We start from the raw sequence: 21,727 nt of genomic DNA on the forward strand, positions 1-21,727 counted from the left end.
TACACGACGTAGTAAAAACAGAAGAAACTTTGATATTCTGTACAAGTCGGAAAATAATTATAAGTCAGCATTTTAGGTGTTCCAAGACACACCGAAATTAACAAAAGACGCCATCTGTCAGACATATGGCATTCACACCAAGATTCATATCGCACTTCATTTTATATTTCTGCATTTTCTTTAATTTCTCCATCCAGTTACAATGCAATATCGTATGGATATTGTCAAATAAAAACAAAGTTTGATATTAGAATATATATACAAGTAGTCCAAGGAGGAATGGTCAATATTCAGGCATACGAGAGGAACGATCATTTTAAGAAAAATAGTCTAACAAACATAAGCTCTATAATGCATGCCTTAAGACCTATGAGCACTTGTTCACCTTCACTGCTGTGAAACACATCTATTGTACTGAAGAAGTGCTCATAGATCTTACGGGATGCTGTTTAGAGCCCACGTTTACTGACTTTTCTTTCTTGTTTTGGCCCATACTACCACACCCCAAAATATGGAAAGCAAAGAGCTTGCAGTAGAACAGGTTTGTTACGCAGTATCAAAGATGGTGAAGTGTTATATCTCTTAAGACACGCATCATACAGCCCATGTTTGCTGGACTTTTTTGCTTCGAAGAATCGTTTCTGTCACGTTCCTGAACTTCACCACTCCTTCTGGGACGCTCTGTACATAGGCTGTTTCAAAATCTTTGGGACTAACTTTTAGGGGTGAGACATTACATCATGGGGAACAACTGTTGTTAGAGACAAAATTTTCACTGACATTCCCGACAACGCTATGCGTATTATTATTGAATTCGGTGTCCCTAGGACGACGATTTCAGCGAACTAGCACTATCTGCTAACCAGGCCTGCTGCATGCTACCTACCCCTGTAAATTGATAGTAATATTTAATAAGAAAGCCATAAGAATGGATATCTCTAAGTGAAGAAAGATACCAATCAGGAACTCCAATTTTGTTCGGTTTACCACCTTCCCCGCACAGCAGATGACTGGACGGTAGGCAACACACACTGCATCACTGCCTATGCCCGGACGCCTCTCAGGGGCATAACCAGACTGAAACACCACCTAACGTCACTGGAAAGTGCCAGCAAATATTTCCTTTCTAACAGGAGCTGTTCCCCATGAAGTGAACTATTAACTCTAGACATTTGTCTCGAAGACTTTGGAACAATCTGTATATTAAGTGTTTACAATAAACTTAAAGACTTCAAGCGGCAATAAAAAGAAACGATACGATTTGATTTCATGACAGTTCAACAATTCCAAAAGAACATAAAATAAATGAGAGACAGAAAAATAGGAGTAGAAATTTTATTGGATAATAATACACCATGAACGTATGATGCAAGTGATAACCCTACAGTTTCCTCCCATAGCGTTCAGCAATTTTTGTTGCAAGTAATCATTCACATCATAGAAACAGTTCACCATGTGATGTAACCCAGGCACTGCTCGGCTACAGCTGTTATGATTGCCTGCCTATATTTGGTGGGTGCTCAAGATACCTCTCGTCGAGAATTAAAATGATTCCCTACATCTTTTTTCGTTTCATACCACTAATTCTTCCAATTGAAAGTCCTGTGTTTTATATCTGCGACATACTGGAAGTCAAGTTGCGGCGGCGCGGTTCCTTCCGTCCCTTTTACGACGAACCTGCACCTGCTAGTGAACATTGCCTCAGCATATCATCAGTAGGGAAGCCGAGCGAAACCTACTGTACTTCCACGTGGACCAGGCTGCAATTAAAGTCACTAATCTACGTTTCAGGAGAAAATTTTCACACGAAATGAAAGGTTGGAAACTATGTCCTTAATTAATATATTCTGAAACTTAGGTGAACAAATATCACTGCCAAGCCCGTGCTAGTCTTCACACAGTCACTCAAAATTCCTTTCACTCACATTGGCAAGTTTATGGTGTTGCATTTCCCGAAAACGTAATAGCTACAAAAATACTTATTGTTTTTGGTTGAGATTGCACGCCAAATATTAAGTCTGTCGGTACCTAATGCAGTCACAGTTTTTAGTCACCGACCTGCACATTACGCCACGCGAAATATATGTATTTTCTCGTCACAAAATTCACTTAAAAATTCCGGAATAATTATGCCGTCAATTTACCACACTTTTGATGTATGAAACACTGCTAGATCCGGCTACTTATCATTTCCATCGGAACTACTCGTACTACTACACACGTCCGAACTGTTTCATGGCTAGGCTGCGACTCCTCTCTTGAATGCTCTAAGTCTTCTCTACTAGCAGAGAAATGAGCGCGAAGAATATTACTTTACCATTGGTCAGTTTACTCAACAGCCAATAGGAAAACAACATTGTCTCGTGTCAGTCCGCACCTCTCGTCAATAACCAGTCGCAAAATAGTAAACCTAACGACTGCACTTTTTACCGACGTAATTATCTAATATGCTGGCGTTTTGTTTATGCATAGAGTTATTTACTATTGTTATTTATACCTGAATTAACTTTCCCTTTACCATAAACCTACTTTACAAATCTATTCTACAAAAATCCCCTTTGTCCACATCCATATTTCTTCGAATTCTTCCCACACTAAATCCCACTACATAACTCGTTAAACAATTAACTTCATATTAACCTTAAACCACATTCACGCATCATTCATACTGCTAAAACACATTTATAAGATTTTACATACACAAAAAGACATAATAACACTTTATGAAAATACTACAACAGTTTATGAAAAACATTCTATTACTTTAGTGCACTCTAGTGGGCACAATCGAAACTAAATCAGTCCGCTATCCAATATTGTCCTCCATCGGCTGATACATAAACTACGTGCTCGTCCAGTCTCGCGTCACTATCTGTCACTATCCAGCTCTGAGACACATCTCCCACTTAACCGCCTCCAAGGCAGGATCGGTATACGGCGCTACGCCTCAAAGTGTCAGGAAAACCTCTATTTCTGATAAATTTTGATGGCACATTAGCAGATCTGACTGAAGTCCTAATACTCTATAAATTTGTGTATAACATGCCATAGAGAAGATGTTATCACGCGTTCAATATTTTTTGCTATTTGCTGCGGGTTTGTGCAGTCAGAGTGAGGGACTCGCACAAATGCGCAACATCAAGAAACGGAAACGGTACAAGAAAGGAGTCATGTATGTACTTATGACAAAACGCTAATACATGTCAGTTTGTAATGAAAGTCAAATGAGCATGTTACAGCTAAGGCTTGAACAAAACTGAAAGGGAACGGCTGTCTAGAGTCAGAAACCTCCACTGGTTTACAGCTCTTGCAGTGCACGCAGCCAACAAGAAACGTTTCACTCGAGTGGCTCTTCGGCACGCAGCCAGGTAACCGCGTATGACTGGGACAAGAAGCGAACGGGGAGTCATGGATGAAATACGAGATTGCGCACACATTTCTTTTTCTGTGCCGCCAAGACGAAAATTTATGTTAGAGAAAAGAGTAAGACGGCTTGAATAAATTATACTGTAGGCCTCTGGGCAAGAATTGCACCGGATGAAACAGCTTTTGAGCAAGGTAATGTGTCTTCCACTAGAGAGAGAAATGGCATTCAGCGGTGAATCTGCAGCTTAACACGATACAGAATAGAAGGAACTGTAGTTAACAAATGCGCTGAAATGCCACAAAGTCGGCTCGCGGAAGATTAAAAAAATGGCTCTGAGCACTATGGGACTTAACAGCTGAGGTCATCAGTCCCCTAGAATTTAGAACTACTTAAACCTGACTAACCTAAGGACATCACACACATCCATGCCCGAGGCAGGATTCGAACCTGCGACCGTAGCAGCAGCGCGGTTCCAGACTGAAGCGCCTAGGACCGCTCGGCCACCTCGGCCGGCCGCGGAAAATTAGTCATCGAGTGAACCTTATTCAAATTAGCTTCCAAACGGCCGTGGCTGCTTCGGTATTAATTTCGCATGGTAGATATGTTGATACAACCGGACAATTATAACAGGTAATATGTCATGACTCCTAGGTGCGGCAATGTAGCTCCAAAAGACCTTTTCGATTCTCGTCAGCGACGTATCATGGAGCTCTGTAGTAAACAATAATTGTCGACTAACACAGTAACAGCCTCTGTCTCAACACTTTCTTCCAGTGCATACCACTAATCATAAAAGGATTAATGACTTCGGTATTGCAGTTTTAAGGACAAATATGAACAAAACTCATCAGGAGAGACTACAAATGTTTAGAGAAGAAAAGCTTTTATGGCTGGTACAAAATTTGCGACTGGAGTTTCCGAAAGTTTCAATTTCGGGTTCACTTCTATTACTTGTACTGCTGAGTTGCCTTCCAGTTACATTACATCAATCAAGTTAGTGATTTTCACATATGAGGCGAGTACTATAATTAATCTTACGAAAACAACACAAGGAAAGTGTACAATACTTTCCAAAACTTTACTTATTTCGCATCTGTAAATGGACTATTAGTTAATGACGAAAAGAAAGTTTACTAAGTTCCGAACAACAAGTAAAGTAACACTCGATAGTAATATATCACATGAGTGGGCGTCAGTGAAAGAGAAAAAACGTTTCAGAGTTTTTTATTGTTCTTTGTTACGGAAATTAAAGCTTGAAAAAACGCATTATTGCGGTTAATGAGAAATGTGAGCAGCTGGCGAAACTTGGTAGCTGTGCTGAGATGCACTTCCTCTGACCTGTGTTCATATAGTTTAACGCTTAAGGATCCAAGTAACATAAACTTTTCAAAATTTAACAACGTAACTGAAGCAGGTGTTGTATAAAAGTTTGTTTCAGCGTATGTTAAAGTTATGTCGAGGTGACAGGTATTTTATATATATATATATATATATATATATATATATATATATAGGGTGGTCGTGAGATATTTGTACGTAAAGAAATATGAATGTTTTAGTTGGACCACTTTTTTCGCTTTGTGATAGATGGCGCTGTAATAGTCGCAAACATATGGCTCACAATTTTAGGCGAACAGCTGGTAACAGGTAAGTTTTTTTAAATCAATATACAGAACGTAGGTACGTTTGACCATTTTATTTCGGTTGTTCCAATGTGATACATGTACCTTTGTGAACTTATCATTACAGCGAGATTACCTGTAAATACCACATTAATGCAATAAATGTTCAAAAAGATGTCCGTCAACCTCAATGCATTTGGAAAAACGTGCAACGACATTCCTCTCAACAGCGAGTAGTTCGCCTTCCGTAATGTTCGCACATGCATTGACAATGCACTGACGCATGTTGTTAGGCGTTGTCGGTGGATCACGATAGCAAATATCCTTCAACTTCCCCACAGAAAGAAATTCGGGGACGTCAGATACGGTGAACGTTCGGGCCATGGTATGGTGTTTCGACGACCAATCCACCTGTCATGAAATATGCTATTCAATACCGCTTCAACCGCACGCGAGCTAGTGCCGGACATGCATCATGTTGAAGTACATCGCCATTCTGTCATGCAGGGAAACATCTTGTAGTAACATCGGTAGATCATTACGTAGGAAATCAGCATACATTGCACCATTTAGATTGCCATCGATAAAATGGGAACCAATTATCCTTCCTCCCATAATGCTGCACCATACGTTAACCCGCCAAGGTCGATGATGCTCCACTTGTCGCAGCCATCGTGGATTTTCCGTTGCCCAGTTGTGCATATTGTGCCGGTTGACGCTACCGCTGTTGGTGAATGACGCTTCGTCGCTAAATAGAATGCGTGCAAAAAATCTATCATCGACCCGTAATTTCTCTTGTGCCCAGAGAAATAACTGTACATGACGTTCAAAGTCGTCGCCATGCAATTCCTGGTGCATAGAAATATGGTACGGGTGCAATCGATATTGGTGTAGCATTCTCAACACCGACGTTTTTGAGATTCCCGATTCTCGAGCAATTTGTCTACTACTGATGTGCGGATTAGCCGCGACAGCAACTAAAAAATGGTTCAAATGGCTCTGAGCACTATAGGACTTAACATCTGAGGTCATCAGTCCCCTAGAACTTAGAACTACTTAAACCTAACTAGCCTAAGTACATCACACACATCCATGCCCGAGGCAGGATTCGAACCTGCGACCGTAGCGGTCTCGCGGTTCCAGAACATAGCGCCTAGAACCGCTCGGCCACTCTGGCTGGCAGCAGCTAAAACACCTACTTGGGCATCATCATTTGTTGCAGGCCGTGGTTGACCTTTCAGATGTGGCTGAACACTTCCTGTTTCCTTAAATAACGTAACTATCCGGCGAACGGTCAGGACACTTGGATGATGTGTCCAGGATACCGAGCAGCACACATAGCGTACGCCGTTTGGGCATTTTGATCACAATAGCCATGCATCAACACGATATCGACCTTTTCCGGAATTGGTAAACTGTCCATTTTCACACGGGTAATGTATCACGAAGCAAATACCGTCCGCACTGGCGGAATGTTACGTGATACCACGTACTTATACGTTTGTGACAATTACAGCGCCATCTATCGCAAAGAGAAAAAAGTGCTCCAACAAAAACATTCATATTTCTTTGCGTACTACACGAATATGTAATAAAGAATGGAGGTTCCTATTAAAAGAAAAAAAAAAAAAAAAAAAAGAACGCAGTTCTATCCGTTTGACCTATGGCAGCGCCATCTAGCGGGCCAACCATGTGTTATCTGGTTTCCCCTTTCAAGCTAGACGAGTTTCGTTCTTTGTAGTGTTTTCGTTTCATGCTTATTTCGTGAGATATTTGGCCCGGTCAGTATCAATGTACCACCCTGTATATATATAAAATGGTTCAAATGGCTCTGAGCACTAAGGGACGTAACATCTGAAGTCATCAGTCCCCTAGAACTGAGAACTACTTAAACCTAACTAACCTAAGGACATCACACACATCCATGCCCTAGGCAGGATTCGAACCTGCGACCGTAGTGGTCGCGTGGTTCCAGACTGAAGCGCCTAGAACCGCTCGGCTACCAGCGGCTGGATATATATATATATATATATATATATATATATATATATATATATATATATATATACAGAGTGTTTCAAAAATGACCGGTATATTTGAAACGGCAATAAAAACTAAACGAGCAGCGATAGAAATACACCGTTTGTTGCAATATGCTTGGGACAACAGTACATTTTCAGGCGGACAAACTTTCGAAATTACAGTAGTTACAATTTTCAACAACAGATGGCGCTGCAAGTGATGTGAAAGATATAGAAGACAACGCAATCTGTGGGTGGGCCATTCTGTACGTCGTCTTTCTGCTGTAAGCGTGTGCTGTTCACAACGTGCAAGTGTGCTGTAGACAACATGGTTTATTCCTTAGAACAGAGGATTTTTCTGGTGTTGGAATTCCACCGCCTAGAACGCAGTGTTGTTGCAACAAGACGAAGTTTTCAACGGAGGTTTAATGTAACCAAAGGACCGAAAAGCGATACAATAAAGGATCTGTTTGAAAAATTTCAACGGACTGGGAACGTGACGGATGAACGTGCTGGAAAGGTAGGGCGACCGCTTACGGCAACCACAGAGGGCAACGCGTAGCTAGTGCAGCAGGTGATCCAACAGCGGCCTCGGGTTTCCGTTCGCCGTGTTGCAGCTGCGGTCCAAATGACGCCAACGTCCACGTATCGTCTCATGCTCCAGAGTTTACACCTCTATCCATACAAAATTCAAACGCGGCAACCCCTCAGCGCCGCTACCATTGCTGCACGAGAGACATTTGCTAACGATATAGTGCACAGGATTGATGACGGCTATATGCATGTGGGCAGCATTTGGTTTACTGACGAAGCATATTTTTATCTGGACGGCTTCGTCAATAAACAGAACTGGCGCATATGGGGAACCGAAAAGTCCCATGTTGCAGTCCCATCGACCCTGCATCCTCAAAAAGTACTGGTCTGGGCCGCCATTTCTTCCAAAGGAATCATTGGCCCATTTTTCAGATCCGAAACGATTACTGCATCACGCTATCTGGAGATTCTTCGTTAATTTGTGGCGGTACAAACTGCCTTAGACGACACTGCGAACACCTCGTGGTTTATGCAAGATGGTGCCCGGCCACATCGCACCGCCGACGTCTTTAATTTCCTGAATGAATATTTCGATGATCGTGTGATTGCTTTGGGCTATCCGAAACATACAGGAGGCGGCGTGGATTGGCCTCCCTATTCGCCAGACATGAACCCCTGTGACTTCTTTCTGTGGGGACACTTGAAAGACCAGGTGTACCGCCAGAATCCAGAAACAATTGAACAGCTGAAGCAGTACATCTCATCTGCATGTGAAGCCATTCCGCCAGACACGTTGTCAAAGGTTTCGGGTAATTTCATTCAGAGACTACGCCATATTATTGCTACGCATGGTGGATATGTGGAAAATATCGTACTATAGAGTTTCCCAGACCGCAGCGCCATCTGTTGTTGAAAATTGTAACTACTGTAATTTCGAAAGTTTGTCTGCCTGAAAATGTACTGTTGTCCCAAGCATATTGCAACAAACGGTGTATTTCTATCGCTGCTCGTTTAGTTTTTATTGCCGTTTCAAATACACCGGTCATTTTTGAAACATATATATATATATATATATATATATATATATATATATATATATATATATATATATATCCTTATCGAGAACGATTAAATAAAACTCACATGCTGACACGGAGGAATTGACAGCAACGCAGAAAATTGTAGAAGAGACTGCTTTTCACTTGCCGCTACCTTCTTCAGAGCAGACGTTAACGACCGGCTTTACTCCATTTCGGAAACTGAGTACGTCTGAACTATATGAAATCTGCGATGTCTCAATATTCGTTATCGATGTGTTGACGTGTGTGAAGGTGATGCCCGATATAGCGATAGTTTCATTGGAGAACATTTCAAAAGTTAATAACAGCTAAAAAAAAGACGTGGTGCCACCTTGGTCTTGCTTCAAAAAGACTACATTATGTGCCATTACCGCTCCGATCCAAAAGTGAAAGGGCATCTATGATAAGATTCACTGGTGACATTCATTGAGGATAGCAAAGTGAGGAACCATTGCAGGAATTTTTGTATGGAATGAACAGTGTATTATGTACAACATATGGATTGAGAGTAAGTAAAATATAAACGAAAGTATTAAGTAGCAGCAGAGAAAAGATTACTGACAAACTTGGAATGAAAATTGTGGACAACCTAGCAGACACAGCGAAGGAATTCCACTACGCTTGGAGAGAAAAAAAATAGCACTTGAGGACGAAGGTAGGAGGATCTGTAAACGAAACTAGCACAGATGGGGAGACATTTACTCACCAAAGGAAGACTTTTAGTATCAAACATGCCGCCTTAATGTGAGGAAGACTGGAGCACAGCACTGTATAAAAGTGAATCGTGCACTGTGGCTAATTCAGGATAGAAGAGAATCTATATTTTTGTGAAGTAGTGTTTCAGAAGACTGCTGAGAATTCAGCGGACTGATAAGACAGAAATGAGCAGGTTCTTTACAGAATCGTCACGGAAAAAAATATATTAACCTTATGGGTAACAGTAACCATACGATAATGGTTCTCCTGAATAAAATAATTACAAATGAAGTGCGGTCTGTTCTTACGTTTCTACGCTGGTCGCGATTCCTTGATGTCGTTACGTGATGGTCTGAGCATTCTGAGGAACTGTTAGATGACGATCTTCCGTCAATGCAGCTTAATCTATACATCGTAGAAGCAATGACGGAAAGAAAAGAAAGGTTCAAGAGGGGGGCAGCCTAGTCACTCCATCGCGCCGCGTTCTGAAATCCACATTCGCGAAAACTAGCCAGTCAGAGGCAAGGAAAAGCAACGGTTTCTTACAAGGGTGTGCTCTGGAGAGACAGCAGGAGACGAGAATTGTACTTTTCAGTCATTTCATTTGTTAGGTCAAGCATACATTGTGTGTTCACCACGCGATAAATGTCGCTCAGTTTATCCCATACTGCACGACATTACACTCTGCATATACCGTGTTATTTAGCTGCAAAGACTGACTCTAAATAAACCAGTTATATATTTCAGATTTGGCAAGTCTTACCAATGGATGAATCAGCCAAACTTTTGCTCTAACACAGCTCATGCGGCATTTAACACTCCCTATCGAAGTGTGCTCATCGAAGTGGCAGCAGGAAATAAATAACTTTTACATACTTGGGCGAGCCACACCTGCCTCACTTGAAGTTATTCTGGGATAAGACGATTCTCGGGAGCCAGCGTGTGTTTCACTGTCACCTTCGAATACCAGGACGAGGCCGTTCTCACCTCGGCGTGAGTTATTCACGATTTACCGTCACTGCGACAGCCACAGGCGTCCCGTTGTCATCTGAGTGAGCACCGTCATTTCGAAAAGCGGGAGGACGAGCGCGTTTCTGGCACGGATTGTCACAACGTTGCTCTCCCGTTGTGACGGAACAATTCCAAACGGAACGAGGAGAAAGTGTCGGTCGGGGAGTGTGATAGCCAGCCAGCGCTTTTAAACGCGGACTTGAAGTAAATGAATTGCCGTGATTTACGGCGCGGTTTAATTGGTCGGGCTGGGACGAGTATTATTCGTAAATCAGGCGCCACGTCCCTCCCCCCACCCGCTCAGCGGTCTGGCCACGGGTTTGACGGCGCAGGAATGCAGCAAGTGGCGCTAGCGGGGAAAGCGGCCGAGTGAGACGTCCCGCGCGCTAACAAGGCCGAGTGCGGGCGCTCGCAAAGCGCGCTGGCGCATGCGCACTCGGGTCGCGGCTCGCCATGCGTCTCCAATTACGACGCCATTGTACTGAGCCGGCGGGCGATAAATCAAACTATGCTTTGCACTTACAAATGGTGCTGCCGCTCTGGCGCATGCGCGAACGGCGAGAACTGGACGGGTTTGTTAACATCTGTTTTAAGGCCCGGCAGACCAAACGACAAGGCGGCTGAAATTTTTGTACAGACAACTGCGCTCCTCAGGATTTTTTTTTTCCGAAACGCGCGCTACAGAGATAGGGTTTCCACTACAGGGTGGTCATAAAGTCTAGATCCATTTCTAAACATAATGAATGCATTCACATAATATTCAAGTACGTTTGTTATCAGATGCTCCAGAATAGTAATGTATGTGTTTCCTAGTTCCTTCTGCTAAATGGAAGGGTCGATAAACTGTAGTCATTTTGAATACATGGCTCACTTTCGCTTTTTGTGTATCTCTCTGCCATTGGGTGGTACCGTAAGGTTCAAAAGTGGTTCAAATGGCTGTGAGCACTATGGGACGTGGCATCTGAGGTCATCAGTCCCTAACCAACCTAAGGACATCACACACATTCATGCCCGAGGCAGGATTCGAACCTGCGACCATAGGGTTCGATTGGTTCCAAACTGAAGCGCCTAGAACCGCTCGCCCACATCGGCCGGCTACCGAAAGGTGGCTCGTTACTAGAACTGCACTCTACCAAAGCTACGATTCGGTGGTTTTGGTACAGTTCACAAACTACATTGTAAATTGGAGGATTACCGGTAGTATTTGTAGGATTGGTAGGGAAGGAAACATAAGGGAATGTGTGAGAGACAAACTGGGAGTTTGCACATAGTTTTGCACATAGTTAGAACCGCACATCGTTCACTTTTGGGTACACTTTTATGTATTTTATATCCCTACAAAATATAAATTCCATTTTATAATAATAAAAATCAGTTGATCACTTAAGTTCTGCGCTTTTATGTAACCACAGCAATTACTTCTGATGCAAATACAGTTTACATGCACAAACATATATAACTGTATGGAATTATTGTTATTTTGTACTCAATAGCATGTTGATCATCACGATCAAAGGCAAAAGTTTCCTGTTACTATTGATAAGCTTGGAAATTGCTTATGAATAACGGGAACATGTTATATATAAGCTCGACGAAGTATTGAAGCCATGTTTGATATGTTTATGTTTTCTAGTTCTTTTTTATATTATCGTGTTTTGAGCAAATTGAGTTTTTAGCGCATTCTTTTTTTTCCTTTTTTCGCTACAGTATCCATCTGTTTCACGTTAAAAATCAACAATTTGCGAATAAACCCAGAACCAGTGGTAAAGACTGACAGTTTCAGTTTCGTTATACAGTTTATATTTAAGTTACGGACATGAGGATAACTACGTAGGACAAAAATGTTTTTGATAACGGGTCCCTTTATATACACTCACTCAGTTTCTAGATGGTTAATCGCTTCTTCTAGGGGAATCTAATAAGACACTGATGACACACAAAAAAATCGATCGAATTGAGGTACTATCTGATAGTTATGTAACACACCTAACGTACAGGTAATACGGTTACGACCTTAACTGACACAGGCTACTAGGAGAAGGATAGCAGTCTATGCTTACTTGTGATAGTCTGTTATAGCCTACAATAGTTTTACAACTCTATTTGCTACTCCATATGCACCACTTGTATTTGCTAATTTTTCTTCACATGGGGAATAACGGCTCTCTAATAACCAAGATGTGATCTACGAGACGCTGATTGTTCGTTGCTGCTATCAAACCGTAGCACGCAGCTTTTGTGAGCTGTGTAATCTTCGTGGTCTAATTTGTCAAGAACCTGAATGTTGTGCACTTTTTTCTTTAGCATAAAGTGTATAAATTTCAGAATCGTTGTTTTTGGCACGTCTAATTTGTTGCTTAAACGACGAGTTGATGCATTCACACTTCTTTCGGTTGATTCTATGATTGACTGAACAGTCTCCTGTGGCATGAGAGGTCTCAAAGGGTCAGTTTCATCGGCAACATTTGCAGCTCTATGGAAATTGTTGACAAATAACTGACTGTTTGCTCTTTTTGTTGCTAGTTTTGTGAAATTTCCTATAGAACTCTTGTTCCACCTTCAGATAAGATACCGCAGATTAATAACAGGCACAAGTTCCTCTACTGTAAGCATGCTTCTTGAGTATCTTCAAAAAAGAAAAAGAAAACGGCCTTGATACGCCTGGGCATTGAGTCAAACAGAGTTTGGATGGCGTGTACAGGTACAGCTGCCCATGCAGCTTCAACACGATACCACAGTTCATCAAGAGTACTGATTGGCGTATTGTGACGAGCCAGTTGTTCGGCTACCATTGACCAGACGTTTTCAGTTGGTGAGAGACCTGGAGAATGTGCTGGCCAGGGCAGCAGTCGAACATTTTCTGTATCCAAAAAGGCCCGTACAGGACCTGCAACATGTGCTCGTGCATTATCCTGCTGAAATGTAGGGTTTCGCGTCGTAACACATCTGTAATGTAACGTCCACTGTTCAAAGTGCCGTCAATGCGAACAAGAGGTGACCAAGACATGTAACCAATGGCACCCCATACCATCACGTCGGGTGATACGCCAGTATGGCGATGACGAATACACGCTTCCAATTTGCGTTCACCGCGATGTCGCCAAACACGGATGCGACCATCATGATGCTGTAAACAGAACCTGGATTCATCCGAAGAAATGACATTTTGCCATTCGTGTACCAAGGTTCGTCGTTGAGTACACCATTGCAGGCGCTCCTGTCTGTGATGGAGCGTCAAGGGTAACCACAGCCATGGGCTCCGAGTTGACACTCCATGCTGTTGCAAACGTCGTCGAACTGTTCATGCAGATGGTTGTTGTCTTGCAAACGTCCCCATCTGTTGACTCAGTTATCGAGACGTGGCTGCACGATCCATTACAGCCATGCGGATAAGTTGCCTGTCATCTCGACTGCTAATGACACGAGGCCGTTGGGATCCAGCACGGCGTTCCGTGTTACCCTCATGAACCCACCGATTCCATATTCTGCTAACAGTCATTGGATCTCGACCAACGCGTGCAGCAATGTCGCGATACGATAAACCGCAATCGCGATAGGCTACAATCCGACCCTTATAAAAGTTGGAAACGTGATGGTACGCATTTCTCCTCGTCACACGAGGCATCAAAACAACGTTTCACCAGGCAACGCAGGTAAACTGCTGTTCGTGTATGAGAAATCGGTTGGAAACTTTCCTCATGTCAGCACGTTGTAGGTGTCACCACCGGCACCAACCTTGTGTGAATGCTCTGAAATGCTAATCATTTGCATATCACAGCATCTTCTTCCTGTCGGTTAAATTTCGCGTCTGTAGCATGTCATCCTCGTGGTGTAGCAATTTTAATGGCCAGTAGTTTATATTCTTTGTACTTTGTTATAACGTTTCTCTTTTGCTATGTGATCCTTGCACGTAATTGTTTCCACACGCTATCTGTGTTTACAAAATATACCAGTATACATGTGATGTGCTACGAGAGTGATAGGAAACTGACCAGTGGAGGTATTTAGTTTTACATATTTTATTTTTATCATTAGATATATGGTAAGCTTACAGCAAAAAAAGTGCAAACCGTGTTCTGAAGTAGTATTTGGTTTCTCTGCTAGACAGTCCCATAACCACCTGATGATGGAGGTTTAGACCTTTGAAACGCACAACGATATAAATAAACAGTGACTGGTAACAGTAAACTTGCTAGAACAGTCCACATGTGTACTGCCGGTCCATAGTATCCAACGGCCACAATATTTCGGCGATCAGACATGTCGCCATCGTCAGGTTCGCTGACGAACTGAGCTCCTGAGGGCGGGCGGCCGTCCTAAATCCCTTTCCCCCGCGAGGTGTTCTCTCTCCGCGGTCCGCGGCCGCGGCCGCGCGTCGTTGGTACAAATGTTCAAATGTGTGTGAAATCTTATGGGACTTAACTGCTAAGGTCATCAGTCCCTAAGCTTACACACTACTTAACCTAAATTTTCCGAAGGACAAACACACACACCCGTGCCCGAGGGAGGACTCGAACCTCTGCCGGAACCAGCCGCACACGTGTCAGCGGTCGCTGAGAGGCTGACGTCGGCGTCTGTGGTGGTGTCGCTGTAACTGCCTCGTCCGCCCTGGTCGCTTGTTCGTTTTCATTGCTGAACCCCTTTTGCTGGTTCCCATGCCTTGCTGAGGTTATAGCCGCAATCTCTGTTGATGAGTCCGTCCCTGGTACGAATTTCGATAGCCTCTCTAACGACGCTGTCCTAGTATTTAGATGTCTGTGCCAAGACCCTGGTATGTTGGTAGTCCATTTCGTGATGGACCACGGAGAGAACGCCTCGCGGGAGAAGGTGATTTTAGACGGCCGCCCGCCCTCAGGAGCTCAGTTCGTCAGCGCACATGACGATGGCGACATGTCTGATGGCCGAAATATTGTGCCCGTTGGACACTATGAACCGGCAGTACACCATGGACTGTTCGAGTAAGAAATACGCCGGGAGAAGTTGAAGAATCACAACAGTAAACTTCTTTAACTTGGTGACCCCTTTTGTTGTTTCGGTGTACGGAATCTGTGCCCAAACTTTGTAAAAGTAGTTCTGCAACAACCTGTATAGTAGTGAAACTCCCCTTATGTTGTTGTGGCGCTGGTGCTGAGTCGGTTGCGGGCGATGGTGTTGCAGTGAGATCTGCGTGGACGCGGGCCAGGAGCTGTCGCTGCAGTACGGCTGCCAGTTCTACGAGGTGAGCGCCGCCGAGAACTTCGCGGGCGTCTCGCTGGCCTTCCAGTCGCTGCTGCGCGAGGCGCGCTCCGTGCAGCTGCTGCGCGCGCTGCCCATCCGCCGCAAGCTGGGCGTCAACTCGGTCAGCAAGGTGCTCGGCAACATCTTCGGCAAGAACAGCAACAAGGCCTCCGGCGACCGCAAGAAGAGGCCGTCGCTCTCCATATAGCTGGCCCGCCTGTGCCCCGGCAGCGGGGCTTGACGACGCCGTCGCCGTCGCGTCCGTTCCTACACACTGTGCGCCGAGGGGCCGCCGGGGTGTCCCACCGCACCACAGGCTGCGGTTGGCTGCCGCATTCCTCGAGTACCTAGGCAGCTGTCTGTGGACAGAATCTCTCGCGTGAGAACGACTAGAGGTTTCGAGGCTTCCCACATGAACTGCATCTCACAAGAAGTGCTTTGCATCAGATGCGAAGACGTGTGATGCTTGTTAGAAGCTCCCCATTCGAGACTGCCCTGTTTTAGAGGGCATATTTATACACAGTATTGACTAGATTCGTTGACCTCCGATTTGGGTACGTGGCCTTACCGACAGTAGGTTGTCCACTGGAAAACCCCCCTCCAAACGCAGGGATCAAAGTCGCTCCTAAAAGGACCCAACACACTTGCATTAATGTGCAGCGGAAATGATCCAACATTTCACATGTTGAAGTCACTACCACTCAAGTTCCTTAAGGTCGTAAGCGAAGATATCGGTGCAAATACAAGAGGCAGCTGACAAGTGTTTGCTTCCATCCCAGGGGTCACTGAAGATTCAACGAGTCTCATGACAGTATAAACAAATTCAGTATCGATTTAAAGCGGGTGTGTCCAATCTTCCAGCTTACCTGGTCCACACTGGAAGAATAGTATTTTTGGGCCGCGCATAATATGCTTAAAACTAACACGCTTGAAAGAGAGAGAGAGAGAGAGGAGGGAGAGAGACAGACTGTCGAAGGTGTGGCAGGAATTTTAAATTGAAAATATTCATTTTTTCACAACAATCGTAATTTTATGGAATTTTTTTTTCAAACGATTATGTGATACACGCTCGCTTTTTGGACCGCACTGATGCTTGCTTAGGATCGTATACGGCTCGCGGGCCGCGTGTTGGAGATCCTTGGTTTAAAGTTTGCTGACGGCTGTAAAACTGTGTTTGAGGAGAAAACTCATAATTTACCCGTGCCAAATTTTGTTTTTGCGTGTTGCTACTCTGAGGACCATCGGTAGTCTGTTGTAATGGTACGTATTACTTCTCACTCCGAGGTACATCATCTAGTCCAGAAAAAGAAGACGTGGTAAAATGTTTCGATAACAAGGGAAGTGTGTGATCTCAAACGCTCAGGACCACACGAAAATGTCCTTAGGATATAAATTGCTCACCCCAAAAAACATAGGTGTAAGCCATTCGCATGCAGAACTGCTTGTCTTGTGTAACTGGGTAGGTAGGTTTGGTAACGTGAAGAAATGAAACCTCGATATCATAGGACTAAAAAACTCCCACATTTCAATGTCGTCAGTTATTGGTGTATGTCCCTCTGTTTAAAATAATTACACTGCCTGAATAACAATCATTCTCTAATGGCGTTACAGTTACTCAGTCTACAAAGTGCAGTTGTGGGATTACAGAAAAGTAGAACAAAACAATGTGTACCTCTGACTAAAGGCACTTTTTTACTTTCAGAATGACTTCTGCACACCAAAAGTCGCACTAACTATATTACTAAATGGTGATATTAATATGTCGTCGTCATTACCCGACTTTTGGCAAACATACAGTACTATGCTTGTACTTCGGAGCAGGAAGTTTGTTGTATAGCATAGAGTGAAGTCTGACGGTGAATTTATGATCGTAAACCTTACTTGTAGTTTCCGACACTGTAATCACAAAATCAATCATACTTCTAGAGTATATATTGCCGAAGAAGTACGCATCAGGAGCTTGGCAATATTTTGTTTTCTTCGGCGTGGTTTTGGTCCTATTACAGCGATAGTTTGTTACTTCTCGTTACAAAAGTTCCTCTCCTAAGCATCGAATAGGTGACCATTCAAATTCGTTTCGCTGTAAGATGCGCTGTTTTGCATTTGAGTGAATCATACCACTGTTTTTGGGGTGAGACATTTGTATTATAAGCTAATTTTAATGTGGTTCTCAACGTTTCAGGTGACCCACTTGCCTTGTTAAATCAAGTATCCCATGTTCTTTAGTGATCGACCCTTGTAAACAGCATAAATGTTTTGTGAGTTAATGAAGTGGGGCCTATTTATGACTTTGGTTCGTAATGACCTGCAGGTGAGGTGCTTATATTCCGAAATGACAGTCGGCTATAAACGTGGCAGAAATATTGTTTCTTGTATTAGATCTAGACGCACTTGATGTGGATCTTGTTTTACGGTGCGTTGCAAACAAATACTAGGTGACATTTTAACCTGCTTTTGCGAACTACATCTAAAAAAAATTCCTGCGCATTTCAGTGCACCGCAGTAGCAAACAAAATCCAGTTCGTCTACATCTCGGTCTAAAACGGGAACCAACAGTTCCGCCGACTGTCGTTTCGGATTGTAGGCACGATGAAAACACTCAAAACTTTCTTTCCTTATTGGCATGGCTTAGTAGGATCCGTTTCTTCTACTGGTGTTGACACGACAGAATTGTATTCATATGTGGCTACTTTCTAATTATCTTTCTTGGGCTTGTCGAATATGAGGAAGATACCACTTACGAGTCACTTAGTGTGTATTGCTGATCGTATGACATGTCCAGTATGTGACAGGCATTTTCGTGGACTTTGATGACTGTCTAATATTCACATACGTCAACCACATCCGAATAAATACGTGTAAATTAATTACAAGTTCCCAGAGACGTTTGAGACACAAGCGTTTAAAGTAATGATATTTGCCGATGTACATAAAAAGATGAAGACATAAATGTATATAAAGAACATTTTGTACCAAGTGAGTGAAGTTGAGATTCATTGTGTAATTTAAGAAGTGAAACCACGTGCCTTAAAGACATTATAGTATTATGACACATTCCTTCATCGCAATGATATTTTTATAAAATGATTTATTGTAAATAGTCATCAACTGTTCTATTACTTTAAGAAACGGTGTTCCATGTCCTTGTATTATACCTACAGATGCTTTTTTAATGCAATAGTGCTAATTAGTATTTGTCATGGCCATTCACATCCGTGTACAATAAAAATTCCACATTTTGCGAATGTATATAACAGAATATAGTTTTCGATTCCTGTGAATCTGGTACACAACATATTACATACTTCACACATTCCTGTTGGACAGAGTAATAAATTTTATTTTCATGTTCCTCTTAGGATAAGAAGTGCCTTGTACAGCCTACATTTTGCTGTCCATCAGGTTCCCTATAGTCGCCAGTATCAGGTGACAGTAAACCTATCTGCAATGTACGCGGACAGCCATTTATAAAATGCATACGTAGTAATGCCTTTGGCATCAAGCAAAATAAAACTTTTCAGATTGCTAATAAAAGAAGAAAGTTTCACTGCTGTTGACAATACAGCGGTCGTAAAGAAGGTACATGTAGGTGCTCTTTGACATTTTTGTACTTTGATTGGACATACGCCACCGCTATTTGTAGATCGTTCCGGACAGTTCTCAGCTTAGTTCTCTTTGCGTAGAACGAGCAGTGTGTTTCGGCCTGCCCCAACATCAGAAAGCGCTAATGACATGCTGTCCGCGCAACCTCGCAGATAAGTTGCCATACCTGTTGATCTCGCGGCGACACCCCATTCCTACAGCCGAAATTTATGTGATGTCTGTGAAATAGGCGACTCATGTTGCTTCCAAATACTTTGTACATTTCATTGAATAAATATATAAATTACGCAAAAACTGTACAACAACTTGTCATTCTTTGAAGTTTAATACTCTTTCCCTTTCTTAGCATTAAGATGAACCAGTGTGTGCAAAGGCTGTTCGACCCGAGAGTAACAACTACGCTACAGTTTTTAAAGACTCAGGTAAGTCCATACGTTGTCACTCCTAAAAGTCTCTCGCCTTGCGAATATCTGAACACGACTGTAATTCCGTCATGTGAAAACGCAAGATCTGAGCAATAATACTAAAGCAATTCACATGATTAAGGAGCTATTTTCAGTGGTCTATTCAGTGTACAACAGGATTCCGATCTTGAATAGTGTTCTTACGCAATGAAAGGTTCATCAAAATATGTCAGCTCATTGATAGTGGGTGAATAGCTGATCAGAAGTCTTCAGTGAAGCTGCAAATTTGTATACTTGATAGTTCCAGTTTAGGATCTGTTTCAGTCTGCAAGGTGGCTGCGCTTTAGTAAGTGAGCTATTAGTGCAAGTACAACCAGTAAGTCGTGATTTAATTAAACTATACCTTTTTTATACATCAATTAATTATCCAAATAATCAATCTTGTAGGGCTATCCGACGTCAGTAATGGAAATAGACTGAAATCAGCAGCTTTCGCTTACTTAAACAGCACAACTTAAATAAGTGAAAATCACTCGTAAGGTCCTACTGAAATCACTGAAGTATAATACAAATCAGCTTAGAGTATAGTTGACCACTGTGCAGTGGGGATGTGGCCCTCTCAGTGTTGTTGAAATTATGAATAGCGAGTAAATGCTGATAATATGTCTCAGAGGCTTTTGAATGATACGCAGTCCAAAATATTTGAACAGGTATGATTTAGCGAATAAAGCTAGCCACATAGATGTAATACTGTCTGTAATTTAGTTTCTGGAACATGAAAAATACACTTTACAGTGTCAGCCATAATATCTCTTTGCGAAGTGACTGTGGTTAAGACCTCTCTTCACAATTCAAATAATCGTGTGGAAGAACAGTGCATTTACTGTTATATGAACAGGGGAAACTATCTCAGAGCTGAAATACTTTGTGAACTTCGTCATGTGCAAATGAGAGGGAGGCAAATGTGACACCTTGCAATACATGAACACGAAATGGTAGTAGACAAAGCACACTCGAATATATATATATAAATATTCAATAACTGGCTCAGAAAGTTGTAAATGAAAAGAAGCATGTTCATTCAAAATAAAGTGAACTTTATGTACGAACCGCTTGGCATTCGAAACACATAGAAAGAGCTACACTGAAGGAGAAAGTGACTGAATCTATTGCGTACTATTTCGTATAAAACGAGAAGAGGACGAGTTTGTAACCAGCTACAAGCTTACTGAATTCACAGACATGTAACCTTTGTGACACCATGCACGTAGGTACCAAATCACTTGCGCAGTTCAAGCAAATTTAGCACATACAAATAATGAAAAGTAGCTGTAGGTTATGAACACCACACGAATGGGTTTATGGAAAACCTTGCACATGGGAAACCACTTCGAATACGGCAAATGCATGAAACTTCCTCACCATACTAGAGACATGTTGCCATTGGATCTAACTCCAGAAAGCCTGTCCAGCCATTCACGCACCCACTTACAAATGTTTATTTCAGAGTTACTCACAAACACGGTCTCTAAACAAAAATCCATTGACTGGCCGGATGCAAAGAAACTCGTGACAGGTAGCATTCATCCAGCATCTCAGAGAGGCAGCTCAAAGAATGTACACTGCCAATATCGATACCGGTTACACAACATCTTTGCAAGGTTTTAGCAACGACAAGTTCACGAATTACTCAAAGAAAATTATTGGAAAATGTTGAAAGTTGCCGTTTAACAGGCAGAATACTCCGATCTGTACTCTTAAGCTCTAAACACACAATTGTTGAAACTTCCTGGCGGATTAAAATGTATGTTGGACCGAGACTCGAAATCGGGACCTTTGCCTTTCGTTAGAAAGTGTTCTAACGGCACCACATGAATGGGTTAATGGAAAACTTTGCATATGAGAACCCACTTCTCGCTCTGGCACACAGTTTTAATCTGCCAGGAAGTTTCATATCAGCGTACACTCCGCTGCAGAGTGAAAGTTTCATTCTGGACACAACTGTGAATCGAAAATACTCTACTCCTTACACTATGATGAAATCATTTGTTGTAATAAACCATATGAACTCCACAGGGGTCTCCCATATAGAACATTGGAATTAGCGACAGGCACGATGCAAACTGCAAATCAACATCTGCACTCAAGACAGCAAGCACGCTTCCAATGAATA

At 42.6% G+C, this 21,727-nt stretch overlaps 1 protein-coding gene across 2 annotated transcripts in view; it reads left to right on the plus strand.

The window, feature by feature from the left end:
- LOC126416730 (ras-related and estrogen-regulated growth inhibitor-like) overlaps window positions 1–19,433 on the plus strand; it is a 605,084-nt gene extending 585,651 nt beyond the window's left edge. For both annotated transcript variants that reach the window (XM_050084555.1, XM_050084564.1), the window contains one exon: window positions 15,488–19,433. In XM_050084555.1, coding sequence (XP_049940512.1) covers window positions 15,488–15,755 — 268 coding nt within the window. In that variant the 3' untranslated portion in view covers window positions 15,756–19,433. The remainder of the gene's footprint in view (window positions 1–15,487) is intronic.
- Window positions 19,434–21,727: the final 2,294 nt, after the last annotated feature.

Source organism: Schistocerca serialis, chromosome 1, assembly GCF_023864345.2.
Source record: "Schistocerca serialis cubense isolate TAMUIC-IGC-003099 chromosome 1, iqSchSeri2.2, whole genome shotgun sequence".
Classification (NCBI taxonomy): Eukaryota; Metazoa; Arthropoda; class Insecta; order Orthoptera; family Acrididae; genus Schistocerca; species Schistocerca serialis.